Consider the following 25,953-nt stretch of genomic DNA (forward strand, 5'->3'; position numbering starts at 1 on the left):
GAATCATGTTCTCTCATTAGTGGCTCATGGTGCATGCATTGATCACGGACAAACTACATGCATCTGATGTTGATATCATCATCCGTTTGTTACACCAGCAGAGAATGAAATCTGTTATTATAAAATACAGGATGTTGGGAACATCAAGTAGAAAAGTTTTTTTATTTGTCTATTTACAATAAATCATGTGGAATTCAGCCTTTATACATGATCAGTTCACCTTCACAATATTTCTAAATGATAGAGATAGAAAAAAAGCACATACATACGGAATTTTTAACACACCATACCATATATTTTTTTCTGTTTACTTTCTAAGAATGTGCAGTACTGTATTGTACACTTTGTATAATAAAATAAACAACAAAACAAGAAAAATACAACTAATTTCTCTTCTAAACTACAATGAATTCTCTTGATGTCCATCTAAGAGTGGTTGAGGCAGGTGCTCTCATCCACATCCTGGTCTGCATCTGTGTCCTGCTCATGAATGAAACTGTAACGTCGATAAACCGATCCGCCTTTGCTAGTGTACACCACATCCACCTCGTCACCGCTGTCGGGCTCAGGTACACCATGTGGCATGCTGATGCTGGCGCTGCCGCTCAGTCTTTCATAGCTCTGGCGCCAACAGAGCGTCTTCCTGGAATGAGCTTTCACCAAAGCAAACACAGCCAGCGCCAGCCCCAGTGCCAGCAGCAGCGCAATAGGCAGGGCGGCTGAGGTGTGCTTCAGAGCCCTAGATGACATATCCAGGTCTGGAATCATCTTGGGCTGTGGCGCTTCCACACACAAACCTAGAAGAAAAAGAAAAAAAAAAAAAACATCATGAGTTTTTGGTTGTATTCAAACAATGTCATGTTATTTATTATGTGAAGGGTTCTACTTGTGCGGCTGTCACAAATGCAGCAGTCAGTGTCGTTCCCTCTGGCCTGACAGCAACGGGCACAGCGACCCTCCACGGCGTGAAGAGCGGAATTGGGATGGCAAGTCAAACACTGGTCAGGTCTCGGCCCGGTGCAATGCCTGCATGAGCCATCACATGGCTCACAGGTTTCCTACAGTTGTAGAATTGTACAAGTAACACTGATTGCATCTTCTACTTTCATATTTATGTGTCCAACCCTCATGGGAACGACAAGAGGAACTAAAAGTAGAGTCACAATAGTTAAACACTTGTATAAAACAAACTTAGAAGGCTATAAGCTATTTTACCATTTTAGTCTTAAACACTATATTTGCTTGAAATCTGCAACAAAAAGTGCACTTTCATATTCATCCAGGCCTCCCTAAAAAAAAAAAATCAACACAAATGGAGGGCATTTTATCAACAAGTACATTTCTTATATAAATTAAAAAACAAAAAACTGTCTACATAGGGATTTTTGTCTTTTCTTTAGATTACACATCAATACAGGGAGTAATTCCAGTTATTCTTTGAGACAACAAGGTTATATTTGTTAATGTTTATAACACATAAGCTATCCACACATTTTCTCTATAGATGAGAAACAGTTTCTTCTCCAAGTAACCTGTTCAAATAAAATAAGTATGCTAGGCAAGTTACTCAGCAACAAAAATGTAAACTTTATAGTGTATTTTATGACTCATAAATGTCAATTTTGCTCTCTCAGACTCGGACTTTGAACACACGTCCTGGTAAAGCAATGTGATAAAATTCATTGTTAGCACATGACAATACTGTGACTAACTGTGACTTAGGAATACTTCCTCATCCTGACCAGGTACCCACATGTTTTAATGATGAGCCCAATCACCATTAAAGCTATACCGTATGATGTGGCATTTTTACACTTTTTTTTTTTGTCATCTCAAAATGCTCCTAATAAACATGTGTGAAACTAAAATGTAAAAGAAATTCACCAGGTATTGAAACTCAAAAATGTTTAATTCTCATATATTGCTAATATTTCTGATAAAATTCTGACCAATCATTTTATTCGGTCCGAATGAAATAATTGGCCGAACCTGGCTGAGCCTCCTGTCAATCATCCATTACGGTCGTCCAGCATCCGATCCATTATCGCCGTCTACGCATATAAATATGTGTACCTCTGAATCTGACGCTTCACTCGCGCTGCTTCTCCTGTCACTAACCACAGTCTACTGCCAAAGGGTGTGTATGGATAGAACTCAAATGCACATGTGGAAGGGAAAAAACAGATTTATTAACAGAAACAAGAACTAAGGGGAACAAAAAGGAAGATGGAGATAAAAATCTGGGAAGTCACGTGTACTGGACTAAACATCAGTAAACAAGTCTGCACAAAGGTCAGCTTTTATGACCATGGGACTCATACACGTACATGTACTTGGGGTCACACAATGTAGGATGATGTAGAATAATAAATGCATGGACTATGAAACCTCAAATGCCCACGGAAAATTCGCGGAGGCTGTGCGCACGGCCATCGCCAGTGACACTGACCCAGCGCTGCACAGACCAGATCCTTACATACAGGGTCTACTGATGAAACAGGAACCACGACAGGTGGATGATGTGTCTGATTGCTGAGGGAGGGGTCCGCGGACACGCCGAAGCGGACCGGACCTCCGCCTCCACCTCTAGTTCCACCACGCGCATCAGGTGAGAGGAGGGGAGTGTCAGAGCTCAGGCAGGGGGAAGTGGGCGGGGCTTTGGAGGGAAGCTGGTGGCTCATGTTCAAACTTTTGCTAAATGCTGAGAAATGCCACATCGGTAGGTATAGCTTTAAACTGCAGCCAAATAACAATATGTAGCATGATGTATGTGCTTGCAATGTAGCGACCACCTTAAGTAAGAAGATATAAACTATCAGATACATTTATATATGGTTCATACGTTTGGTATTTTAAGCTCAGAACACACCTTTTCTGAGAAGTACGTCCCCTCCTCACAGCGTGGATAGCAGACTTTGTCCTTTAGAGTGCTGCCCCAGTCGCACGTCACACAGCCCTGAGGTGAGGCATCTGTAAACACACTTACTCATAAACCTTACAAATTACACAAATGTGAACCACCGTTAACCAATATTGACAAAGGAATATAAATAAGTTAATTGTGGACATTATGCTGATATCTGACAGATATATAGATACAGATCTGCTGATATACTGATTGTCTTGACAAAAGCAATTTTCATTGTAGTTTCCTTTTTAGTACCTGTGCAGAACTGACAGCTGGTGTGGCACTGTTTGCAGATGTCTCTGAACTGAAAGAAGCGGCGTGGACAGCGCTCAACACACAGCTTGGTACCTTGTATCTCAAGAAGAGGAGGTAGACAGGCCCTACAAGACTCAGGTCCTGGTCCTGTACAGAGTTTACAGGACTGATCGCATTTTTCACAGCGGGAGCCCTGTCTATAAAACCTGCAAAAATACAGAAAAACTTAAATATCAGCAGGTCAGACATACAATTTATGGGCAAGATGAGCTTTTAATACTTAATGGCGAGTTAAAATGGTAATCAGTTGTAAAATCTGATCATAAGACTAAAAAGACAAAGGACCAGATCCACAAAGAATGGATTGTACTTGTGAATTGAACAGAGGCGTCGAAAGTATTCCCATTCATTCCTCAGGTAGAAGTACAGATACTAGGGTTTAAAAAGACTTTTGTAGAAGTTGAAGTATCAACTCAGGCTTTTTACTCAAGTAAAAGTATAAAAGTACTGGTTTCAAAACTACTTAAAGTATGAAAGTAAATGTAAGGGGAAAAAAATGCCATTAGGACAAAAGTTTAGGCGGTGCCACAGGGGCCTATAGTGCACTACCCCACCTCCCCAAAAACAATTTTCTGAAGACCATAATAACTATAATGTTATATTAAAATGTTAATGTTGAAACATTTGGGATGCACTAGTCTACCTTTTTGCGCCACATATATGCCCATTGAAAATGAATGCATTTGAGTCCAATTCAAATGTATTAAAGAACCATATATGTGCACTACTGGGCATTAACATGTGTTTCATGAAGCAGAAGGTACGATAACTAGTTGAATATAAGTATTGGAATGGTGTAAAAAGTCAGGTGCGATGGATCACGTCCAAACCAATAGTGTGTTGGAATGGTATATGTTTATACTTCCCATCCAACCACAGTCAAATTCACTCTATCCAGACGACACCATTTATCTGGAAGATTTGAACGATGACAAGCAGGAATGAAAACAAGCCGAAATGAAATGGGAGTAACGAGGCTATTTTTAAATCGTAAGGAGTAGAAAATACAGATAATTGTGTGAAAATGTAAGGAATAGAAGTAAAAAGTTGAGTGAAAAATAGTTACTCCAGTAAAGTGTACATATCCATAATTTCTACTTAAGTAAGGTAATGAAGTATTTGTACTTTATTACTTGACCCTCTGGAATTGAACAAGGAATTGTGTAGCATTTGCACCTGCAATTTTCTCAACATTTTGCATCTATTAACAGGTTACTCTGCTAATGATATGCTCATCCCCATAAAGTTTTGCACCCGAGTGCAATTTTCCTTCGTTTTGGATCAGAGTTTCTATTATTCTAGGTTTTTCTCCACATTTCAGCTACAGGTTGATCTGCAATGAAAACAACAAATATCTGCAAATTGTATCTGTTTAATGAACAGAGATGCACATACACAGAGCTCTGCATCATCAGACCAGTGTTCATGCTTCTATAGTACTTCATATTTATAACACAGTCTACTGAAATATTCATCAGTAGATGATAAAGATATATGGATACCTAATAAAGCAGCCCGATCATCACTGCTTTTCATATTTAAGCACTGAATCTCTGAATCATAGTTGGTCTACAAGCACAAGCCTCCAGAATGAAAGTACCCAAACGTTATCATGTTTGAGTCACTATTAAATAACAATTAAGTCAAAAATACTGGTTGGCTATAATTTCCAAGATATGGTCTTGGGATAAAATGTTAATTTCTGCTAATTAATGAGAGAATGGGTTTTACTCAAAAGGAATGTTTGTCTCAGAGCTACTTAAAACACTTTCTTAACAATACAATATTTCCACTTTACTGGTTCTTTCCAATGTCAGATTTATAAATCTATTAATAAACCATATATACAGCTCTGGAAGAAATTCAGAGACCACTACATTTTCCTCTGAAATCAGCATGTCTGCACACATGACAGCCATTCCATTCCTGTGTCTGTTGAATTCCAGCACAAGCACACCTTATTCTACTGAATAAACACCTGATCCATGTCTTATTTAAGAAGAAGTATAAAAAAACACTACTGTGTCCATCACTATCTTCTTACAATAGGCAAAAACAGTGTTATTACTACCTCAAAAGTAACTGGAATCAAAAAATAACTATTGAAAACTACTGGACTTCTGCTCTGACAATGTTCCCAAACTCTGAGGACTGGTTTTTCTATCAGGACAATGCTCCTGGCCTCAGCTAGGTCCATAAAGGTGTGGATGACGGACCACCAGATGAAGACCCTGTCAGGGCCAGAACAATCTCCAAACCTGAACCCACTTTGAAAACTTCTGGAGGAAGGTGGATGGTGACAAACCATGGAACACTGCTAAGCTTCTTGAATTTCTTTGCCAGGAGCTGCATAAAGTCATCCAACAGCAATGGTGGAGAGAGAAGACACATGAAAGCTGTCACTGAAAATCAGGGTTATTCCACCGAATATTGACGTCTGAACTTTTCCCAAGTTACAACATTAGTATTGTGCTTAGAAATGAATATGAACTGGTTTTCTTTACATTATTTGAGGTCTGAAAACACCTACATCTGTTTGTTATTTTGATCGTTTGTCGTGATCTGCAAATACATGCTCTAAATTACAATATTTTTATTTGAAATTTGGGAGAAATGTTGTCAGTAGTTTTGAGACTAAAACAAAAATGTTCATTTTACTCAAACACATACATATAAATGGTAAAATCAGAGAAAATGATCATTTTGCATTGGTCTCTTATTTTTTTCCAGAGCTGTATGTGTAATTACATTTAATCGTATGCACTGAAATCATCAGTTAACCAGCACCTTTGTCATTTGTTTTCCAATTCATCTTATTAAACTTTAATACTTAGAGTTTTTTAGAAAATTTCTGCCTCAGAGATTAAACATGCTAAATCTGAGATACTTTACTAATTAAAGTATCTAAGATCTGAGGTAGAATTTATTTATTTTTTTTAATTGTAGACCAGTGTAACATAGCCATCTGATCCCTCCAATGTTTGACTCAAGATTTCATGCCTGACAACATTAAAGATAAATTCAATATCATGCCAGCATCATACACTCGAGGACTTTAGACTCTGACATTAAAGAAAGCTGTACTACATACTGAAGCACTTTGGCGTTGGCTGCTTTCCAATATACACGTACTCTGCATTTCTTACAATTACATAAAGTTCATTAAGGGTGGAGCAAAAATCAACAGAGAATTGTAAACAGTTATGGATCAAAACAAAGTAAATATTACAAATGTTCATACGAAATGTGTGTAATACCCTGTAGGACAATGGCTGACGCAGAGCTGAAGGAGTCGCAGATATCCTGGAGAACATGTGAGGCAATCTTTAGGCGATGCCCCGGTACAGGTGGAGCAGACGTGGTCACAAGGCAAACAAAATCCAAACTCTGTGCCATCAGCATCCTGTCTGGTGCTGTATGTACCCGGTGGACACTCACTTACACAGGTGCTGTCTGGAAAAGAGCACAGAGACACGCAGTCCCTTAGTTAGTTTGAATTTTAATCCTTCTTTTCCACAATTTACACTGCAGTAAATTACTTTCAGCTCCTTCCTTTCCCTTTAAACAATTTTCACTCCTACTAAAATAATCAGTGGTTTGTCTTTATATAGCAGTGGTTCCCAACCTTTTTTGGCTCGTGACCCCATTTTAACACCCCTGACATTCAAACAGATTTTTTTTTTTTTTTTTTTTTGCTAAAATTAATTTGTTTTGAACATGTAATAGTTTGCTATATTTTGTTGCAAATAAACATTAATTTTAGATGACATTTAGGTTACATAATGTATAATATACATACATACACTCTGTTCGGTTCGGTTTTCTGACTATGACTGTGTCTGGGCAGGTTGAAGCGTAGTAACGCATGTGGTCACATGATCGGGTCAATCAAGATATGCCCCCTCAGATATTATATCCTGCATTTTATTTGAACTTGATTTTTATTAGGAAAAGTGTGTGGTGTTTTAATTATAATGAAACATATAGTGAATCACTAAGAAAATATTTCTTATTAGTAATTTTTATCTTTATCAATTACTAGAAGTTTCAGGTGATCCTATTTGAATTCAAGGTGACCCCACATGGGGTCGCAACCCCAAGGTAGAAAAACACTGTTATATAGCCTTTTCTAGTCGATCTAAACTGCCATAATCCATGTATCTAGCTGTTAACAGATGATTAACTGCATGTAGAACTTTAATCTAAATCAGGTTTTAGTTTCATACTGGATTCAATTACATGTCGACTTTTTCAAAACTTATCATACTGTGTGTTTTACAAACACACATTGAAACATGTCATTAAACCTTTGGTGCTAAATACAATCCAACCACTGCAACACCTCAGCAAAAGTGACTTCTACTGCATTTACATTCAACTAAATGTACTAAACCTCTTGAAGCACTGCAAAATATAGTATAATATATTTCATCTTGTTGTATTTTATAGTAAAAGAAAATCAATATTATATATTGTGGTGCCCAACAGACACAGTAAATGCCAAATTGTACTCCATGCTTTATGACAACCCTCTACAAAATATTCTGTGATATATAATTGTACAATAAAGTGTACAAAGACTTTTTATTTCCAGTACAGTTAGTGAACAGCAACATGAGACTAACAGCATACGTCTAATAGTGTTCCATCTTGTCCAGGGAACCAAACTTCACATTTATGCTAATATTCTCCTTTGCCTCGAGCCCCATAAATATGTTAATATGTTTCAAACAGTCTTTTCATTATCGATGGTGAGCTTAGAATACCACAGCTTGAAAAGAAAACTGGAATGCTGCACTACATTCTGCAAAAGAGCAACCAATACAATGACTCTTCTGTAGGTACAAGCTGCTGAGTATTTGCTAATGGACAGACGTATGTTTTAAACGCATGATCACATCTGATGACACTCAAGTTAACTGGATTAGCTGTGGAAACTCCCAAACCAAACTTTGTTATTGATTCTGTAATTTTTCCAACTGGCACAACATCAGCACTAGAACAAAAGTATTAACTCCAGCCAGGAGTTGTTCTGATGTCAGCTGTTGCAGAGGAAAATCCAGCAAGAAATTAAATCAGAAGACACCAACACACACTCCACCACCTGAACTCTCACTGCACAACAATGAGCCCATTTACATGACCATGAAAATATGACAACTGGGAGTAATCAGATAATTGTAATAACTGGATCTGATGTGTTTACATGCACTACAGAAATACGATCATCGATAAACTCTGGTTCAGACATTTCAGTCTATTATTGGATTTCTTTCAGAGTACATACATATGTAGTGATGGTAGAATCAAACTTCCTATTTTTGTCTTCCACTCACGGTAGACTATGTCACTGCCATTTTCTAGACTTTCTTATTTTTTCACATGTGCAGATGTAAAATAAATCAGATTAATAGGTACACATGCATGAAGACATCAGAGTATTGGGGAGAAATCAGGTATGTTAATCTGACTTCTCATAATCAGATTACTGCTGATAAATCTGATAAAAACATATCAGATTATACAGTTTACATGATCACTTGAATAATCTGATAACTCCAGAAATCAGATAATGATCAGAGTTTTAGTGTGTATGTAAACAGGCTCAGTAATGATCCACTAACTCTAAATGAAATGTGCAATGATGAACCACTTGCATTAAAGTTTCCCAAAACCACTGCTCAGCCATGGGCCAACCAAATCCCATGAAATAGCCCCAAAACCACTATCAGGCTGTGACAGTGCTAGAAGCTAAATTACCAACTCCACACCACATGAAACGGACCATAATCTGAGAGGAACTCTGACCATGTAAAACTAAAAATTCAGCCCCAGCGGACACATACGGGTCAGCAGTAAGGCCAAACAAATTTTTAACTTTTTGGGGAGTTTAATTTGCTCCTCTCTGGTCACCGTTTTAGGCTTCCTCAATTGAATACTGGACATGTTAGGGATTCCTTTATTCCTGTGGCTATTTGGAATTTGTTGATATATACAAATTTTTATTATGTGTTTATCTTTATATCTTTTAATGCTCAAGGCCATTAAGGCAATTAACTTGTGTACTGCCCTATTGGACCTTTGTTATTTTGTGTTGGGAAGGGAGTGGCTCCATGGTGTGCTGTATTGTGTAATTTTATTGTGGTGGCATCTGGTGGTGCTGTTTCTGTGTATATGTTTTTGTGTATGTGTTCATGTGTTTATGATCCCTGTTGCACACCGAATTTCTTTTTCTAAGGATAAATAAAGTTGAAAGTTGAAGTTGAAGTATACAGTATGTCAAGCAGACCACCATGATTTTGCAACTTATTCTGTTTGTGTATCCAATTATATAAGGATCATTATCCATACATGGTCTTCTGACATTCTGTAAAGGAAAACTGACTCATAGATGATTTAAATTCACATAGTCTAATGTAATGGTGAAGGTGTGAAGTGTTGTGAAAAAAGTGGACATGTATCGAGAAGTGTGAAAAAAAGATAAATAAGATTAAAGGGTTCAGATGCCAAGAAAAATCCCTTTGCACAAGAAGGTCAAAAGTAAGACACTATAAGAGATAAATGTTTTTGTTCTATTTTAAAACATGAGTGTTCTCCTCTGATGTATGAGTTATTTGGGAAGTGCTTACTGTGAAGGTATCTGGGGGTGGCACAGGTCAGGCATTCATCGCTGCCCGGCCCCTCACAGGAATAACAGTGCCGGTGGCAACCCATGCATCTGAAGTGGTCATCATGCAGGTAGGTCCTTTCTGGGCAGTCTGTGTCACCTGTGACACCACACAGCAAGGTGTTTGGATCCAGCACCAGCCCCTTCTCACACTGTGTACACTGGTTTGCATTCGGGCCTGAGCAGCTCATACATGTCTGGTGGCATTCTGCAAAAAAAAAAAAAATCTATATCATAATACTGGAAGGTCTCAGAGCATCTGTGTGGGTGTGTGTGTGTATCTGCACAGTTCTGAGAAACAGAGACATTTTTAACTGACCAATTTGGTACCTACAGTTGAGGAACAGTCCCATCTCCACATTAAATATCTCAGCAAGTTGATAGGACCAATATTTTGGGAGATATGACTCATTTTGGAATGCAACAGCCTTATAATCACGTTGCTCGTTTGACAGAGAAGCTCAGTACCAAGCTGCATGATGGGAAATTAAGTTAAAATATGGTATTAATATGACCCCTGGTTCCCCATGGGTCAACATGCTAGTATATACATATCACACTGTACTAACAGAATAATCACAACAAATTATTGCATTTATGGAAGACTAACCCTAAATTAATTTTACAGTTACTTTAGAGGAATTGTTTAAGTACTACCTTTAGTATTTTATAAGATAAGATAAGATAAGATAAGATAAGATAAGATAAGATAAGATGAGATAAGATAAGATAAGATAAGATAAGATAAGATAAGATAAGATAAGATAAGATAAGATAAGATAAGATAAGATAAGATAAGATAAGATAAGATAAGAGAAATAAATTGTACATGTAACATAAGGAAAGATACAATTGCAAAAAAACAATACAAATACACTACTAATACTTTACGAACTATATACATATTTACATAAGAAGTCAAATTATGCAGTGCGTCAGACAGTACAAATTGAAGGTTAAATGGGGGACTATATCCCATTACTTATACTGGACATTACTGTGGTAATAGTTTAGTAATACATAAGTTATAAAGTTGATAAACCATGTAAGTACCAAAGCAATAAGCACCTACTGCAGGGGTCTCAAACTCATTTTCTTTCAGGGGCCACATTCAGCCCAATTTGATCTCCAGTGGGCCGGACCAGTAAAATAATAACATAATAACCTATAAATACCGACAACTCCAAATTTTTGTCTTTGTTTTAGTGCAAAAAAACCCCCATTAAACTATACAAATACTTCCTTTTAGAAACTATCCTAATAAAAATGATGTGAATAACCTGAAAAAACTGAAATTTCTTAAGAAAAATAAGTGCAATTTTAACAATATTCTGCCTCAATTTATCATTTACACATGTGCATTATGGATCGGATCTACAAAGACACTGTTGTTCGTCCATCAGTCTCGATGATGACCTTGACTTCAGTTTTTGTGGGTCCTGGAGTGGCTTGTCAGCCTTATTTTTGCCCTGAAGTATCTACCACAAAGACACTAAACACAGAGTAACAGACAGAAAATTGTTAAAATTGTGCTTAATTTTCTTTAGACATTTCAGGTTGTTCATATTTGTTCAGGTTATTTACATTTTATCGTTACAGGATAGTTTGTAAATGTAAATATTTTCATAATCTAATGTTATTTTTTTGTATCAAAACAAAGACAAAAATTTGAAGTTGCCATTATTTATAGGCATAGTGTAATATTTTTTTCACATCAAACCGAGAAGAAAATATGGAGTCATTATTTTTTGTAGATTATTATGTTATTATTTTACTTGAGATCATATTGGTCTGTATGTGGAACCTAAACTAAAATGAGTTCGACAGCCTTGACTGTGGAATTTTTGCACTTTGCAAATTCATCCCGCATTGGAACCTTTGGTGGGCCGCATCTGGCCCCTGGGCTGCATGTTTGAGACCCCTGACTTTCTGACTCCTGTACAAACCAATGTGAATTCTTGATAAAGTAAACATGGTAATTATGGTGTTGAATTTCATCCTCCCTCATGTTACAAACACCCCCTTTTGTTTGAAGGTAATACTGTGGAAATGATATGTTTGATGTTGGAAACACATGTGGTAGCGTCTGTGTAATAACCACATATCAGGACTATAAAATGCAAAACTAACTATAATTTCTATCTAATTTTATAGTAAGATTAGACTAAACCACGCATATAGAGGCAAGTGCCAATCAGGATGTAGAATGTACTTAAGAGGACCAATCAGGTTCTGCAGCAAAGAGAATGAAGAAGAAAACAGCAGAGAAATCTGAGAGTTCATGAAGACCATAAAATGTAATAAAACATGATATTTATACAACACCCCAAAATTAATCAATCTATAGTAATTACCATTTTCACCTCATGGTTATTACATTATTAATCCCAGGGGGAAATTACCAAACTATTAATGAAGTATTGTGAATTACATGGTATTACTACATTACTACTACTTATTATGAGACTATTACCCACCCATTACCAATTTATTTCTAAATGCTATGATTGGATTTGCATTTCAAGGGTCCTGCTAACTAAGACTTTTTATTTATTTTAGGTGTTTGCTGTTTTTCATGAGTCACTGTCTGTCAGAATAGAAAAATATAATAATATTGTCACCTTCCTAAAATACTTGCCTACGTAATTTTTTCCAAGTTTTTTTCAGGAAAAACAAAAAATTTACTAGAAATTGAATACTTGATGACTTACGTAAAAAAGGCACTTATTTTAGGAAGGTGACGATATGATGTTTTAACTTATTTTCCTGATTAAGATAGGAGTAGAAGTTATAAATGTTGACCACAATAACTGTATTTATTTAATGATCAAGTTTCAGGTAAGTTGGTTTAGAAGTAATTCACATTTCTAACAATAACCAGGCCAAGAGGCAGCAGCAAATTATACCAATAAATAAATAAATAAGACAAATAAAAATCCATGTGAAATGTAGAGGAGAGACCTCAGTTGTAAAATATGTAATATGATAAAAACAGTGTACAACATGATGAAAACATAAAAGCATAATAAGAACAAAACATAAAAAGATGTGAACATAAAATGACATAAAGACAAAAACAACGTAAAAGTCATAATTTGTGATGGAATTTTGCATTTATTTCTTGTGTCTTGAGCTGAAGAATATTGGGAACCACTGCTTTATGGTTCCATTATATCCCAAGCACTGTGTTTCTGCTGTTTATTTCTTATGTCTGACTATTATGACTATGTCGGTGACATGTAGAACATTTTAATCACATTACTCTGCATAATGTTACAAAACTACAGATTAATTTTACATAATCTTTTTTTTATAACCTTTATTTAAGCAGCACCAAGTGACAAGGAAACGTATGTATAATAATATGTAATATAATCATAATGTGGGAGGAGGGAGGGGGTTAGGCATGTAATGTACAAAAGAAACAAAATGTATGACTGACCAGGTAGTATAAATCAATGTCCTGTCTTGGTTGTGTAAATGTTTTGTGTGTGGTGAAGTGTGTGGGATGTGTATGTGGTGTGAATGTGGGCTTCTCAAAAAGTCAGGGGTATGACAAAAGATAATAATCATTAAATAACTGAAAATAACAGAGAAGAAGAGAAAGGAAAAGAGAGAGAGAAAAAAGGAGGAAAATGGGGGGTAATAAAAATAAATAAGTAAATAAATAAATAAATAAATGATAATAACCAAAATTGAGATTAAAAGTGCAATTTATCTAAATATAATGTCATAAATGTTAATGCCATTGTTGCTGCCCCCGCTGCCACACCTCGCCATCACAACACCACTGCCACTGTTTGTTTTTTTAATGGTTGTTTTAATGGTTCGTTTTTTGGTGGTTATGTTTTCTGTTTTTTTGGTTTAGTTTCACTTCTTTATGTTTTTGCTTGTTTGTTTGTTTGCATTTTTGTTTTTTTCTTTTTCCTACATTGAATGCTGGGTAGCTTAATTTGTTATGTAGGACAGGCATTAATATAAGTATTATGCTTCTGCCTGTGCCTTTCCAGTTACTAGCCTGTTGGCAATGTTTGTAGTGTTGACAGTGGTTGTATTATGTGATGACTGAATAAAGAATTTCATCATGATCATCAAAATAAACTGTTACAGTGTGAAGTGTGCATAGGGATTTAAGTGTCTATACTGACCATTAAAAACACACAATGTTGTTTGATCATTTGACATGGTCTGATATTTTTCATGGATCTCACCTTGACATTCTGCAGCTGTTGTCTCATAGTAAGTTCCAGTGGGACAGTCCTCAGAGCACTGCCCTTTATACAACTTGGGGCTAAACGTGGAGCAGGTCTCGCAGTCATCTGCCAAAGGCCCTGAACAGCTTCCACATGTGAAGTGGCACTGACCACAGCGGCCCTCCTCCATGTCCTCATAGTAGCCCATGGGACAACTCGCCCGACACGTACCATTCAGCATCAGGTAGATGAAACTGCACTCTGAAATGGCAAACAGCAAGATCTTCAGGATCGTCGATTATTAAAATGTCATCAGTCTGAAATAGGGCCAGGCAACATACAGAATTCATTTGATTAATCATGTTTTTGAATAATGTGAAAAATCCAAATTAGTACTTCCTCTTGCTGAACAGATACTCCAAATCAGTTATTGTTTACTGTAATATATAAATGATGAATATGTTTCACCAGTCATTGCCCACCTGCAGTGATTTATTTTATGTAGGGTAATTATTTTCTAAAAAATGCTGCTGTTTTGTTGTTATTATTTGCTAATTATGCACATGTGCAGCATAAATATAGAAAAATATTTTTAAATCGTGTTATGTCTTGATGTGCTGTAGAAACAAAACGTCAGATTCACCTTAAATACTATCCATAACACTGAAAAAAAAGAGATTTCATGTTTTGACCAAATCATTCCAGCCCTAGTTTGAAGTGACTCACTGAGACAGGTTCTGTCATCTGAGCACATGTCACAGTGGGGAGGGCATCGTCTGCAGGTGCCATCGTCCGCTGGATAAAACCGCAGCGAACAGTTGAGTCGACACATTCCACTCTCCAGGTAATGCCCATCAGGGCAGGACAGACACTGGGAACTAATCCCGTCACAGGTCAAACAGGAGCTGTCACAGGGTTCACATGTTCCTCCCGACGTCTCAAAGAAACCCCTGAACGTAATGATGGGGACAGTGGATCAGAGATCGATCAATCAATCAATAGATAGATTAAAAATAAACACCGGCACATTTATACTTCTAATAAAAGCCAATCCAAGCGCTTACTCTGGGCATTCTGACCAGCACTTGCCCTGGTGGAGGAATAGTTTATAGCTTCCTTTGTAGCAGCTGATGCAGTTATCGCTGGTGTCCTCACAGGTCTTACAGTCTGGTGAGCAGTTCTCACACAGCTGAGTGGCAGTGTTGGCATAGGAGCCATCTGAACACTGCAATACACAAGAACTGTCCTGGTCCAGGAAATATCCTGTGTAATACAAACATACATGTAGCCAGTAAAGGAATTATACTGTAATTAACTTTCATTACACAGTACTCGGGAAAATATTTGTACCTCTGAAACAAGAAGAGCAGTCCTGTGACTGTGGGCCGAAGCAGGTCTTACAGGATGCATCACACACATGACATTGACCATATTTCCCTAAAAATAAAACAATGCATAGCACATTATCTCATGTTTTAACTGCAAAACAACACACAGAGAAGAGTGTCACGACCTGTTAGTATTAAGTTACTGCTTTTTTATTACACACCTTTGCCACTAGAGGGAAGTACAATAAGCTATAACACTATAAAGTTCCTGGGATCCAAATGAGGAGGGGGAAAATTATGGGTTTTTTTTTCCTTTTCATTATCAGCAAACAGTTGTTCTGCTTTAATTTATATTAGACTAAATATAGACTCTCATGGAGAGTTTAATGTCTCATAGACCAGTGTTAGAACACAGAAAAATGGAAGTCATTGTGTATGAAAGGTTTAAACTTTTTAACATTAATTTATGCAAAAACATGTGAAATGTTAAGTTTACATCAAATACAAAAAAATCATTTAGGAATTCTGAAAAGCTTAAGTACTGAGTACAGACCATTCTTACACAGAGAATGGCAAATGACTAAAGAAATCTTTCATGAAATTATCAGGCCTGTTAAGAAACACATTGCAAATAAAAGCCAACACAAAGTACGTCATAGTGACTGATCCACAGTAGGATGTAAATAGTAAAAATCCTTGTACCATAAAACAAACGATCAGCCTCAACAGTAACTGGGTGATAACAATGTTGTATTTTACTCTTATCATTTTCCACTGAACAATGTTGGTGGTACTGACAACACCTGTGCCAGAGGTGGACACACCTTCTGAATGACTTCACTGAAATGGCTCTTGAGTGAATGGTGAAGCGGTGCATTTACGGTATCGTATGACAACATCAGTACAAGATTGTCCTTCATCCTGGAGATACTTCAGTGGGCTTCAAGTCCTTCTCTTAGCAGTTAGCACCCACTTTACTAAAATGTCCTTGAGCAGGACACTGAATCTTTCTTGCCTCTTGGGACCCTGGGCTGACCTGTGCTCTAACCTCCTACTGGATAGCATGTAAGGAAACAGTTTCTGACAGCAAAGACGAATCAGTGCAACATCTGCCTTTACCGGCAATTGACACTCATCACTAATCTGTATTCTCTCTGCTGATTAGATAACAGAACTCTACAGTTGCTAAACACACTTTTATCTGGTTACTTATTTGCACAGTTACATACAACTTTGAGATCCTTCCACTTGAGTATTTCTATTTTATGCATCTTTCAGTTTCTATTCCACTACATCTAAGAGGATAAAGTTGTCATTTTTACACCACAACAACAATTTACACAACAATATTCCCCTCCCTGTTCAAATGTGCTGATGTGAAAGACTGATGGATTAAATGTTCCATTCTGAGATTAGAAAATACTACTGTTTCTTAAACTACATTACGTGCTAATTAGCTGTAAAATGCATTGACACAAAGCTGAAAATGGGACTGTTTTTCTGAACTCATAAACAGTTATCTTTTAAGTGTGGTTCTCATAGAAAAGCAACAAAACATATGATGATATTGTTGAATATGATGCACCACTGTAGATAAAACTACCCAACAGTATATAAAGCTGGTCAGATGAGCTCCACCTTAAACATCTACAGTAGTAAAATATAAGATGCACATTAATGAAGCACTGATATGAATCCAAAAACATTATCTATAATAGTAAAACACTGACAGGGATCATTTTACTGTACAGTCACTACTTTGGCTTTAATACTTTGAGTGGATTTTTGTTGTTAGTACATATTTCTACTCATTTATATTCAGTTTTAACCCTATAACACCAAACATATCATATTTTATACATGAGTTTTGAAGTCCTCTACATGATCAGTGTCATATTTTTTTTCTTGACACTACATGATTGTCATTAATGAGGAAGGAGGCAGAACTTTGCCAATTTTGAAAAGGAATTATCAATTTGTGAGACATGTTTGTGTTATATTATTTTTTGTTTGTTCAAAAATAATAATACTTGAGCATTGAGACCCGATGAATCAAATATGATACAAAATTGAAACTCATACATGAAAATTGACATGTGAAAAAAATGTTTTTGGTTGTTCAGAAGGACCAATAAAGGCTCCAGTTTTAAAGAACTGGAATTTTCAGTCAATGATTTAATGGATCTGGCTTTACAGGGTTAAATGTAGAACTTTTATCTTTTACTATTTACTTGTACTTGAGTGAGAGCTGCTACTTTTGGTTAATACTTCTGTCTGACGCTTTATCATGTTTGCTCATCTCACCATCAAAGTACTGTCCCAGTGGGCAGTTCACCAGTGGGCACTGTCCATGTAGAGGAGTGTTCCCACCCAGACACAAGTCACAGTCTGCTGCCCGAGGTCCGTGGCAGGTTTGACATGAGCTGTGGCAGGGCTGACAGCACCACCCACTGGTATCACTGTAGGTTTGCTGGGGACACTGTTTAACACAATCACCTCCTGAAAGGGCAGAACGGCACAGGAGGAAACTATATTATCTATCAAAGCCAGTTTTAAATCTATATCAGCAAGAAACTGAGCCAAAACTGTACTGTAGATATTATCTGATCTATTACTAAAGCATAAATAAACTCTAGAGAACATCCCTGAAACATGGAAAAAAAAGGGCTGCACATCTTTTCGTTTAGTGTAAATGTATTCCAATTCTTCTTTTCTGTTCCTCCCAAATATCCAAGTGTTAAAAAATAAACTAAATATCCTTAAACTGGAACTTCCAAGAAGAAAACCAATCAATCAGTGATGGCTCCTGTTTGGCTCTTTGTATAATCACATTATCCTGTGCATTAGAAAATGGTTTAGATAGAGCAGCAGTGTACTATCTATCTTTCTTTTCATTTTTTACAGCTATAATATTTATTTAACATCTCAAAGCTGTTTTTTTGTTGCCCACTGAGAATACAACACAATCCTAATTCCTTGTTTGCATATGCATTTGCATATGTTTCCAATTTCCTGACACTGACATGATTTGCAATCCAAATGACCGTCAGAGTATACATACAGTGATTTAAGTGAGTACACTGACCATAAGACTCAACAAGAACAGTTCATAATGTATGGGTACCTTGAATCCTGTTAAAAAAAACAATATTTTTGCTTCAGGTACCATAGAGGAAGTATCCGGGCTGACAGGCCAGGCAGCGTGTGCTACTCCTGCAGTCTGTGCATGGTGTTGGACAGGACAGACACACACTCCTGCCCAGGTCCTCATAGTTGCCTTGGGGACAGTGACTGCGACACTGGTGTCTGAAACTGTAAAAGGAAAGACTGATTCAAGATATAGCCCAGGTTACACGTTCCAAATTTGAGGTGAGATGTTGTCATAGCATGAAATGTAGTGCACTTGTACAGTTCTGGGTACTGAGTATTTTCAGAAATGGAGTTGTTGATGTATGATGGAAGTCAATTCCTTCTGCCATAACTAAATTCTGTATTTTGTATCATTTTTCCTGAACCAAACATAGTAACACAGAGAAGGTGATGTCTACCTTTATGTTTGATGGTCACAATGTCATCAATTCCCCTTTTATACTATACTATTTATCTAAAAACCAAACGGATCATTACTGATACTATAATTCATGATATTTACTTTCTTTTCCAGATTTTCTTTATCGTTTTTTAACATCAGGTCAAGGGCAGCAGATGAATATTATCCCTGCTGGCTAACACTGACTCCTTTATAGGTTCTTAGGATTGGTTAATGAGCACTGAATGTATAAATAAAACAAAAATAAAGAAATAAATAAAAAAGAAAGCAATAGACAGTGCATCGCCATGGAGATGGGCAAATAAAGAGGATCTTTACCAAACCAACCAGTGTCCCAATTGTAGTAAATTATTTTATAAAAACCATGACTATCTATCTATCTATCTATCTATCTATCTATCTATCTATCTATCTATCTATCTATCTATCTATCTATCTATCTATCTATCTATCTATCTATCTATCTATCTATCTATCTATCTATCTATCTATAGTCATGACAACAAACATCATTACCCTTACTATTCTCCCAGAAAATTGTTGCAATTGCAAATGTTTATTTCTGCATTAGTATGGTTCATGAGACCCAATACAAAACACAGAAAATAATGACAAAAAAAAAAAAAAAAATGCCACAATACCTTTGTGATGGCTCCAAAATGTAAAAAGGTTGTGTTTTTTGTGCAGCTGAACATAATTTCCACCTGGACTAATTTCTTTAAACATATTTTCTAACAATATAAACTAGTTGTATAAAATGAAAAGTGGATTCTTAGGCTGCATTTCTTACTTACAGCAAATATTTTTTCTGTCTGAAGTGATTAAAAAAAATTAATAAAAAAATCTCAGTTTGTGTGTGAAATTAGTCAACAAAAGGTTGACTGTACCATGCTGTCACAGGTACTGAATGAGCAGCGGCTCTTCTTTGCAAAGCAAACATGCAGAACAAAGCTAGTGCAATTTCAAAGACCTGAAAGAATTGTACGATATAATGGCACTTTCAAAGCTTTTCTGCAGAAGAAAAATGATGCTCCTGCAGGCAGCTCTGCCCACATGGTTAGATTAACTGAAACCAGAGAGAGGACAAAACACACCACATGCAAGAAGCAATCCCAGCATGCACTTTGTCAGTCCACAGCACACCTGCAGCTGCATTGTTGACTTGAATACTCTCTCCTGAACGAAAACATGTACTCAATCAAGTATCAGGAAGGGTGGCAAACAGTAACAAAAAGGCTGCTTTTCTTCAACCTTATCATGCTTCTATTTCCTTCTTATGGCAAAAAGTTAATTGGTGTTTTATTTGTAGCCTAGAGGCATGGGGAGATTTCTGTCATTAACCTGTCCTGTCAGTCCTGCGGGGCTCGACTGAGCTATTAAACATGAAATGGCTGTCCTAAATAAATCTAGCCTAAAGCAGCTGAGATATTGAGTAGCAGAGTCACACATAAAACATTAAAGTAAGAATCAATCTTACTTTACAGACTAATCACTCTAAGTAGAGTCAAGGCAAAAAAAATAGATATAAAACCACATCAAATCCAGTCAACTAAAGCAACAAACAAAAAAACCGAGCCTACAACTTCTACACCCCAACATCTTTGGTTGCCTCTTTTGCTACGACCTGAGGATGACCTGAACAGCACTTCATACTGCGTTGCCGTGGATTTGGTGCTAAGATGTGATAGCTGTTTGAGGAGGAACAGCTGGAGGCGCCACACTGCATCCATCAACTCGTTCACAATAGCAGCTGGTACTGACCAGGGCCTGTCTCTGGCCTGGAAACAGTCAACTACTTAAGAATCTGTGGGATGTGCAAATATTAGACTATCCATGCCACATGCCAGGAGAATACATCAGTATTTCCAAAGAGACTTTCAAAAAAATGTTTTTTTCTATTGAGTCAAAATTGTAAATTGTAAAAATGTGCTGAAGAAAGCATGATTTTTACAATACTGTTAACAAATCACAGTATTTTCTTGATTTAGCTGGACTTAGTTCCTTAGAGGGGAGGACAAATGTCAACAAATACCACACATCCATCATGCTATAACTCATTTCAATATGTAGTACTTTATGTGAGCCTGGGTGCTAGAGCTGCACATCTAGGCCAAAGCTGTCTGACTTTAACATTTTAACACCACTAAAACAAAAAGCTCAAAAAGTGCTAAATCCCAGTGAGGCTCATGCTGCAGATCAAAATGGCACCATGCTCCAAAGGTTTTCTTTTATTGGTGTTTGTCTCACAGATGCAATAACTCCTGCAGCCACAGAAATCGTTGAGATGAACTGATGGTTAAAATCTATACAGCTATTACTGGTAACATAAAGGCAACAAAAGCTGACGCATAAGAAAAGATTCATTTATTCTATGTTACAGGAATAAAAGGAAGAGAGTCCAATGAAGCAGCAGCTTTTCCTCAAATCACTGCACAGAGGATGTCTCTGTGCAGTGATTTGCATGTACAGTCAGTGAAGTCAAGATGGTACACCTTACAGTACATAATCACACCTCCATTTATGCTTGTTCTCCTTCTCAATCCTCCTCTCCGTCTTCCACATACCATAAAAACACTACTTGCTAAGTAACTCTGGAAGCAAACCACTCTTCTTTGGTCAATCAAGGCTCAAGTAACACTGTATGACTCAGAATGGAAGGTAACCTGACTCACACAATATCAAGAGGCCTAAACTTGGGGAAGAAGTACACAATTGGAGGTCTGTTCAAGCTCTGTAACCTGCATTACACACTGGGTCCAACTGATAAGCTGGTGTAAACAAAAATGTGGCTTCTTGTGGAATACAGCAAAATCTGCAAGTCAGTGTAACCTACACAGTCGATTTACTTTATTCCAAATTTAGCAAACAACACAAATGCAAAGTCAATTCAAGGTTAATCTTACTCAGTATGACTGATGATGATAAAACAACTGAAAGAAATGTATGAAAATATCAGCCCATTTATGGACAATGAAGTTACATTAAATGTTTAGTATCTAAACTAAGTATTGTGAGAACACAAATTATTCTAAAGGAGTTAAAAATTAGTAATAAAACAGGAATAAACTCACAGAAAGTAACCTTTATCGCAGCTGTTACAGATCGCTGGGTCTTCTGTGTGCAAATGAGACAAGGTGAATTATTAGTAAAAGGCAAAATTTATATGATGCTGCTATTAGCGCTATTATCCCACAGTGTTGATATACGTGACCATCCCTGCATTGTAGAGAGAACAGTATGCTGTTGTCTACCTGGTAAAGGAAGCATGTGGGACTTACCTGCGGAACATGTTTTGCAACCCATCGCACATTCAAGGCACTCTCCTGTGTCAGGGTCCCGCACCTCCCCTGGAACAAAAAGATCCGACTTTAAATGGGTCTCTCAAATAATCCAGCTGGAAAAGTTTCACATTATCTAAACTGTTGTGAACAAACTCTGTAGAAAGACCAAAACCAATAATAAGTTAATTATTTGTGGTGAGCTTTTCTATTACTCCCAACACCATTCCCACAGATCCTATTGAGGCCATGAATATCTAGGTCACAAATATACATTCATTTTAAAGGGGCAAAGCAATTTTACTAAAACTGCTGAGGATTGTAGTTTTGAGCTGAGTTTATTTTCAGCGGCAGATTTGGCGTGCTAATGGATGTATGTGCAATCCATCCAAATGCAAACTAAAGACATGCTCTTTATATCTGCAGCACTTGGGAGTCTCATTTGTTGTTTGACTTATGTTATCTATAAAAAAAAAAAAAAAAAAAACACTGAGTCTAGACCATGCAAAAGTGTGTATACTTTTATGTTGCATCATAGCTTCAGCTACAGCACTGTTCATGTTGTTGATTTTTAGTCTTTTCAAGCTTTTCCTGAGCAACAATGAAAAATACCTAAAGACTGCAAGTGGAAAACTCTGCTTTACATTTACTTTTTCATGCATTTACAGTACCTGTGTCACAGGATGCAATTTGGCAGACGCCATTATGGAGTTTGTAGTTTTCCCGACATTTGGCACATATGTTGCCATCTGTGCAGAGTTCACAATTGGCTATGCAAGGCAGGCAGGCATAGTGACCCCTGTCAGGATAGAGTCCCCGGGGGCAGTGTGTCCGACAGCGACCTTGATGGAGGAAGCGTTCCTGTCCATCTTCATCTGAGGAGGAGGAAGAGGAAGATGAGGGCACAGAGGACTTGTTAATGCAAAGCTTACTACATTTTTTCATGGAGATGCCATTAGCCATATGGAACTCCTGCAAAAAAAAAAAAAAAAAAAAAAAAAAAACTCCTCTGACAGTGTAAATCAGTGAACTTCTGATAATAAACAGAGGTAGGAGGTGGGCGATATAAACAAAATGTTATATTATAGTATAGAATTCTATATCATGGTAACAGTGTACAGGGTGGGGAAGCAAAATTACAATATTTTGAGGCAGGGATTGAAAGACAGTGTATGACCACTTAGTTTATTGAAAGTCATGAGAATTTATTTGCCACAAGAAAATTTACATAATAGAAAATGTTTTTATTCTATGTGTCCTCCTTCTTTCTCAATAACTGCCTTCACACGCTTCCTGAAACTTGCGCAAGTGTTCCTCAATATTCGGGTGACAACTTCTCCCATTCTTCTTTAATAGTATCTTTAAGAAAGTCGACATTGCTGTGTGATGTTCTATGGTAGCATGTTCTAAAACGCCCCAAATAGCATAATCCAGAGGGTTTAGATCTGGCTAGAAGGCGGGCCATAAACATGATTCCCAAAAATTGCTGAAGTTGGATTTGTTGCTGTTGTCAACAAGTGTTTTGGTGTTCTTGTGTAAGATTTTAACTTCAAATCATATTTTACTGCATTTCTAACAGTCTTGTTGTCTACCTCAAGTTCAATTGCCATTTTTCTCATGGATTTGGTTGGATCCTTTAGGATTTTGGATTTGAGAGCTTTAATAAAAGCTTTGGTACGTTTTTTGTTGCTTCCTCCACTTCCAGACTTTCTCATAATAGTTTTGCTCATAGTCATTCTCTTCTTTACATTATAAACAGTCTTTATGGACACTCCAACTGTTTTTGAAATCTCCTTTGGTGTGACGAGTGCATTCAGCAAATCACACACTCTTTGACGTTTGCTTTCCTGATTACTCATATGGGCAAAAGTTTCTGAAAAGGTATGGATAATAGTGTTAGGTATGATTATGACATCAATATATGTTTGGTTTCAAAACAATTGACGTAGTGCCTGCTGAGAAAAAACAACTAAATGCTCATTGTAAATTTTGCTTCCCCACCCTGTACATCGCAATACATTAACTGTCCTGTAAATTCTATTAAGAAAATGGATTAAATCAACTACAAATGACCATTTTCTTCTTGGAACTGCTGAAAAAATAAAAATAAACTACCTCCCATGAGACAAAACTTCAAAAACAGACAAAACATACCGTAGATTTTTCTGTATGTCCACATCTCAAAGTCTTGTATTCGACCTTTCATTTCACAGATTGTCCATATTTCTGCTCCACACATTATGTTACTTACAAAATCACAAAAGAAATTAGATGCCAAAGATAGACAACAATGTGAACTGATGGCTACAGTCATCATCAAGTCATATTCAGTGTAGGCCTGCAAATAACAGATCACAGTGTGAGATCACTTCCTGACTAATGATGCACTGGCTAATGTAAACAAGGGCAATCAGAGGCAGATGAGAGATCAGAGTGGTGGGCAGAGACAGAGTCTTCTGTTGGCCCTGATGATTAATACTATACCACCTGCCACTAGCCTAGCTCTGACACCTGAGGCATCTCTGGAAGCAGCTGAGTTACAGCATTGTCTCATCTGCTCAGTGCTGCACCGAAGATGTGTTAGACAGTTAGGAGAGGGGCCATGGGCTGATGCTGCCTTTCTAACCCTTCCACCTCCTAGAGACTCAGCCTCAGAGATGTGGATCCTATATGAAAACACAAGCATTCACTGTCTGAACTCTTTTCACAGTGTGACGCACACAAACACATACTGGGATCAAATGCAGACTACTGTAAACCACAATTTCCAAAACAAACATCTACTGACATGTATACTAAAATGCAGTCAGTGGCTGTTGCAATACCATCCTAGGACCAGGAAGAAGAATGAACATTGTCTGAGAAGGGTGTGTTTGAGAGAAGGACTATTGCAGGTTTTGCAGGTTAAGCCCAGTGAACTGCAACAGTAATACCTGTAGCCTAAGGGGATATTTTCTCCTTTCCCTCTGATTAACAAAGGCCCCATTCTGAGATGATCAGATTACGCTGTGAAAACCCAGGAGAAAAATGATCACACAGTCACTTCTTACTAATTTCAAGGGTGTTTCTAGAAAATAAAAAACAAGTCAAAGGCAATTTTTGAGTTTTAAAACTTGGATAAACTGTAAACCTGAGCTGAATGCTCCTCCTGTGATTCATGAACCTTTAAACAACTTTGTCAGGGAACCATTAAATAGCTCTGCTTTAAAATCATCTCTCTACTCTTCTACTGGATAAATGATTCCTTAGGTTTAATCTGTCACCTTCTCCTGCGTCTATTTTCAGAATGGCATCGACCACATTTAGATATTTGCACATCTCATATAAAACTATGAGGAAACACCTGTGGATATTTATACATTACAACGCACATTTTTTACTGTCATTTGGCTTGTGAATATTCATTTATCCCCCCACTGTTCCACATCATATTTGAAGCTGATTCTAGGGTTTATGTGTTTTAGTGGAGGTGCGTGTGAGGAAATGTTACTCACCAACTCCACAGGTAGTGCATTCAAACAGCTCATGTCCGCCGCACTCATAGCAGGTGGGATGGCAGAGGACGCACTGGTTTTTCAGCATAAACTGTCCACTCGGACAAGACGACGAAGATTTACTGCCAACACATCCGACAAGGCACAGAAAGATCAGAGACGCGTTGAAGAACCTCATGGCTGTGCCCGAGGACTTTGTGTGGAAGTGGGAAGAGGCACG

At 37.2% G+C, this 25,953-nt stretch overlaps 1 protein-coding gene across 1 annotated transcript; it reads right to left on the bottom strand.

Annotated features, from left to right (window-relative positions):
- Positions 1-2: 2 nt before the first annotated feature.
- Positions 3-25,953, bottom strand: LOC115420493 (proprotein convertase subtilisin/kexin type 5). The gene is made up of 16 exons (XM_030135747.1): positions 25,734-25,953; positions 22,911-23,114; positions 22,240-22,308; positions 22,033-22,075; positions 18,578-18,723; positions 17,716-17,910; positions 15,434-15,520; positions 15,148-15,346; positions 14,810-15,033; positions 14,102-14,344; positions 9,853-10,098; positions 6,481-6,676; positions 3,164-3,369; positions 2,870-2,970; positions 887-1,058; positions 3-797 (listed from the first exon to the last, which is right to left on the bottom strand). The coding sequence occupies exons 1-16, from the start codon at positions 25,909-25,911 to the stop codon at positions 427-429; spliced, it is 2,880 nt and encodes a 959-aa protein (XP_029991607.1). The 5' UTR covers positions 25,912-25,953; the 3' UTR covers positions 3-426.

The sequence above is a fragment of the Sphaeramia orbicularis genome, chromosome 6 (assembly GCF_902148855.1).
Source record: "Sphaeramia orbicularis chromosome 6, fSphaOr1.1, whole genome shotgun sequence".
NCBI classification, from domain to species: domain Eukaryota; kingdom Metazoa; phylum Chordata; class Actinopteri; order Kurtiformes; family Apogonidae; genus Sphaeramia; species Sphaeramia orbicularis.

Excerpts from the sequence above, each read along its gene's own strand:
- LOC115420493 (XM_030135747.1), bottom strand. The coding sequence starts at position 25,911 with ATGAGGTTCTTCAACGCGTCTCTGATCTTTCTGTGCCTTGTCGGATGT. Across the intron at positions 23,115-25,733 it reads ATGCACTACCTGTGGAGTTG|ATGAAGATGGACAGGAACGC; the intron begins GTGAGTAACATT and ends CCTCCTCCTCAG. Across the intron at positions 10,099-14,101 it reads AACAGCTGCAGAATGTCAAG|AATGCCACCAGACATGTATG; the intron begins GTGAGATCCATG and ends TTTTTTTTGCAG.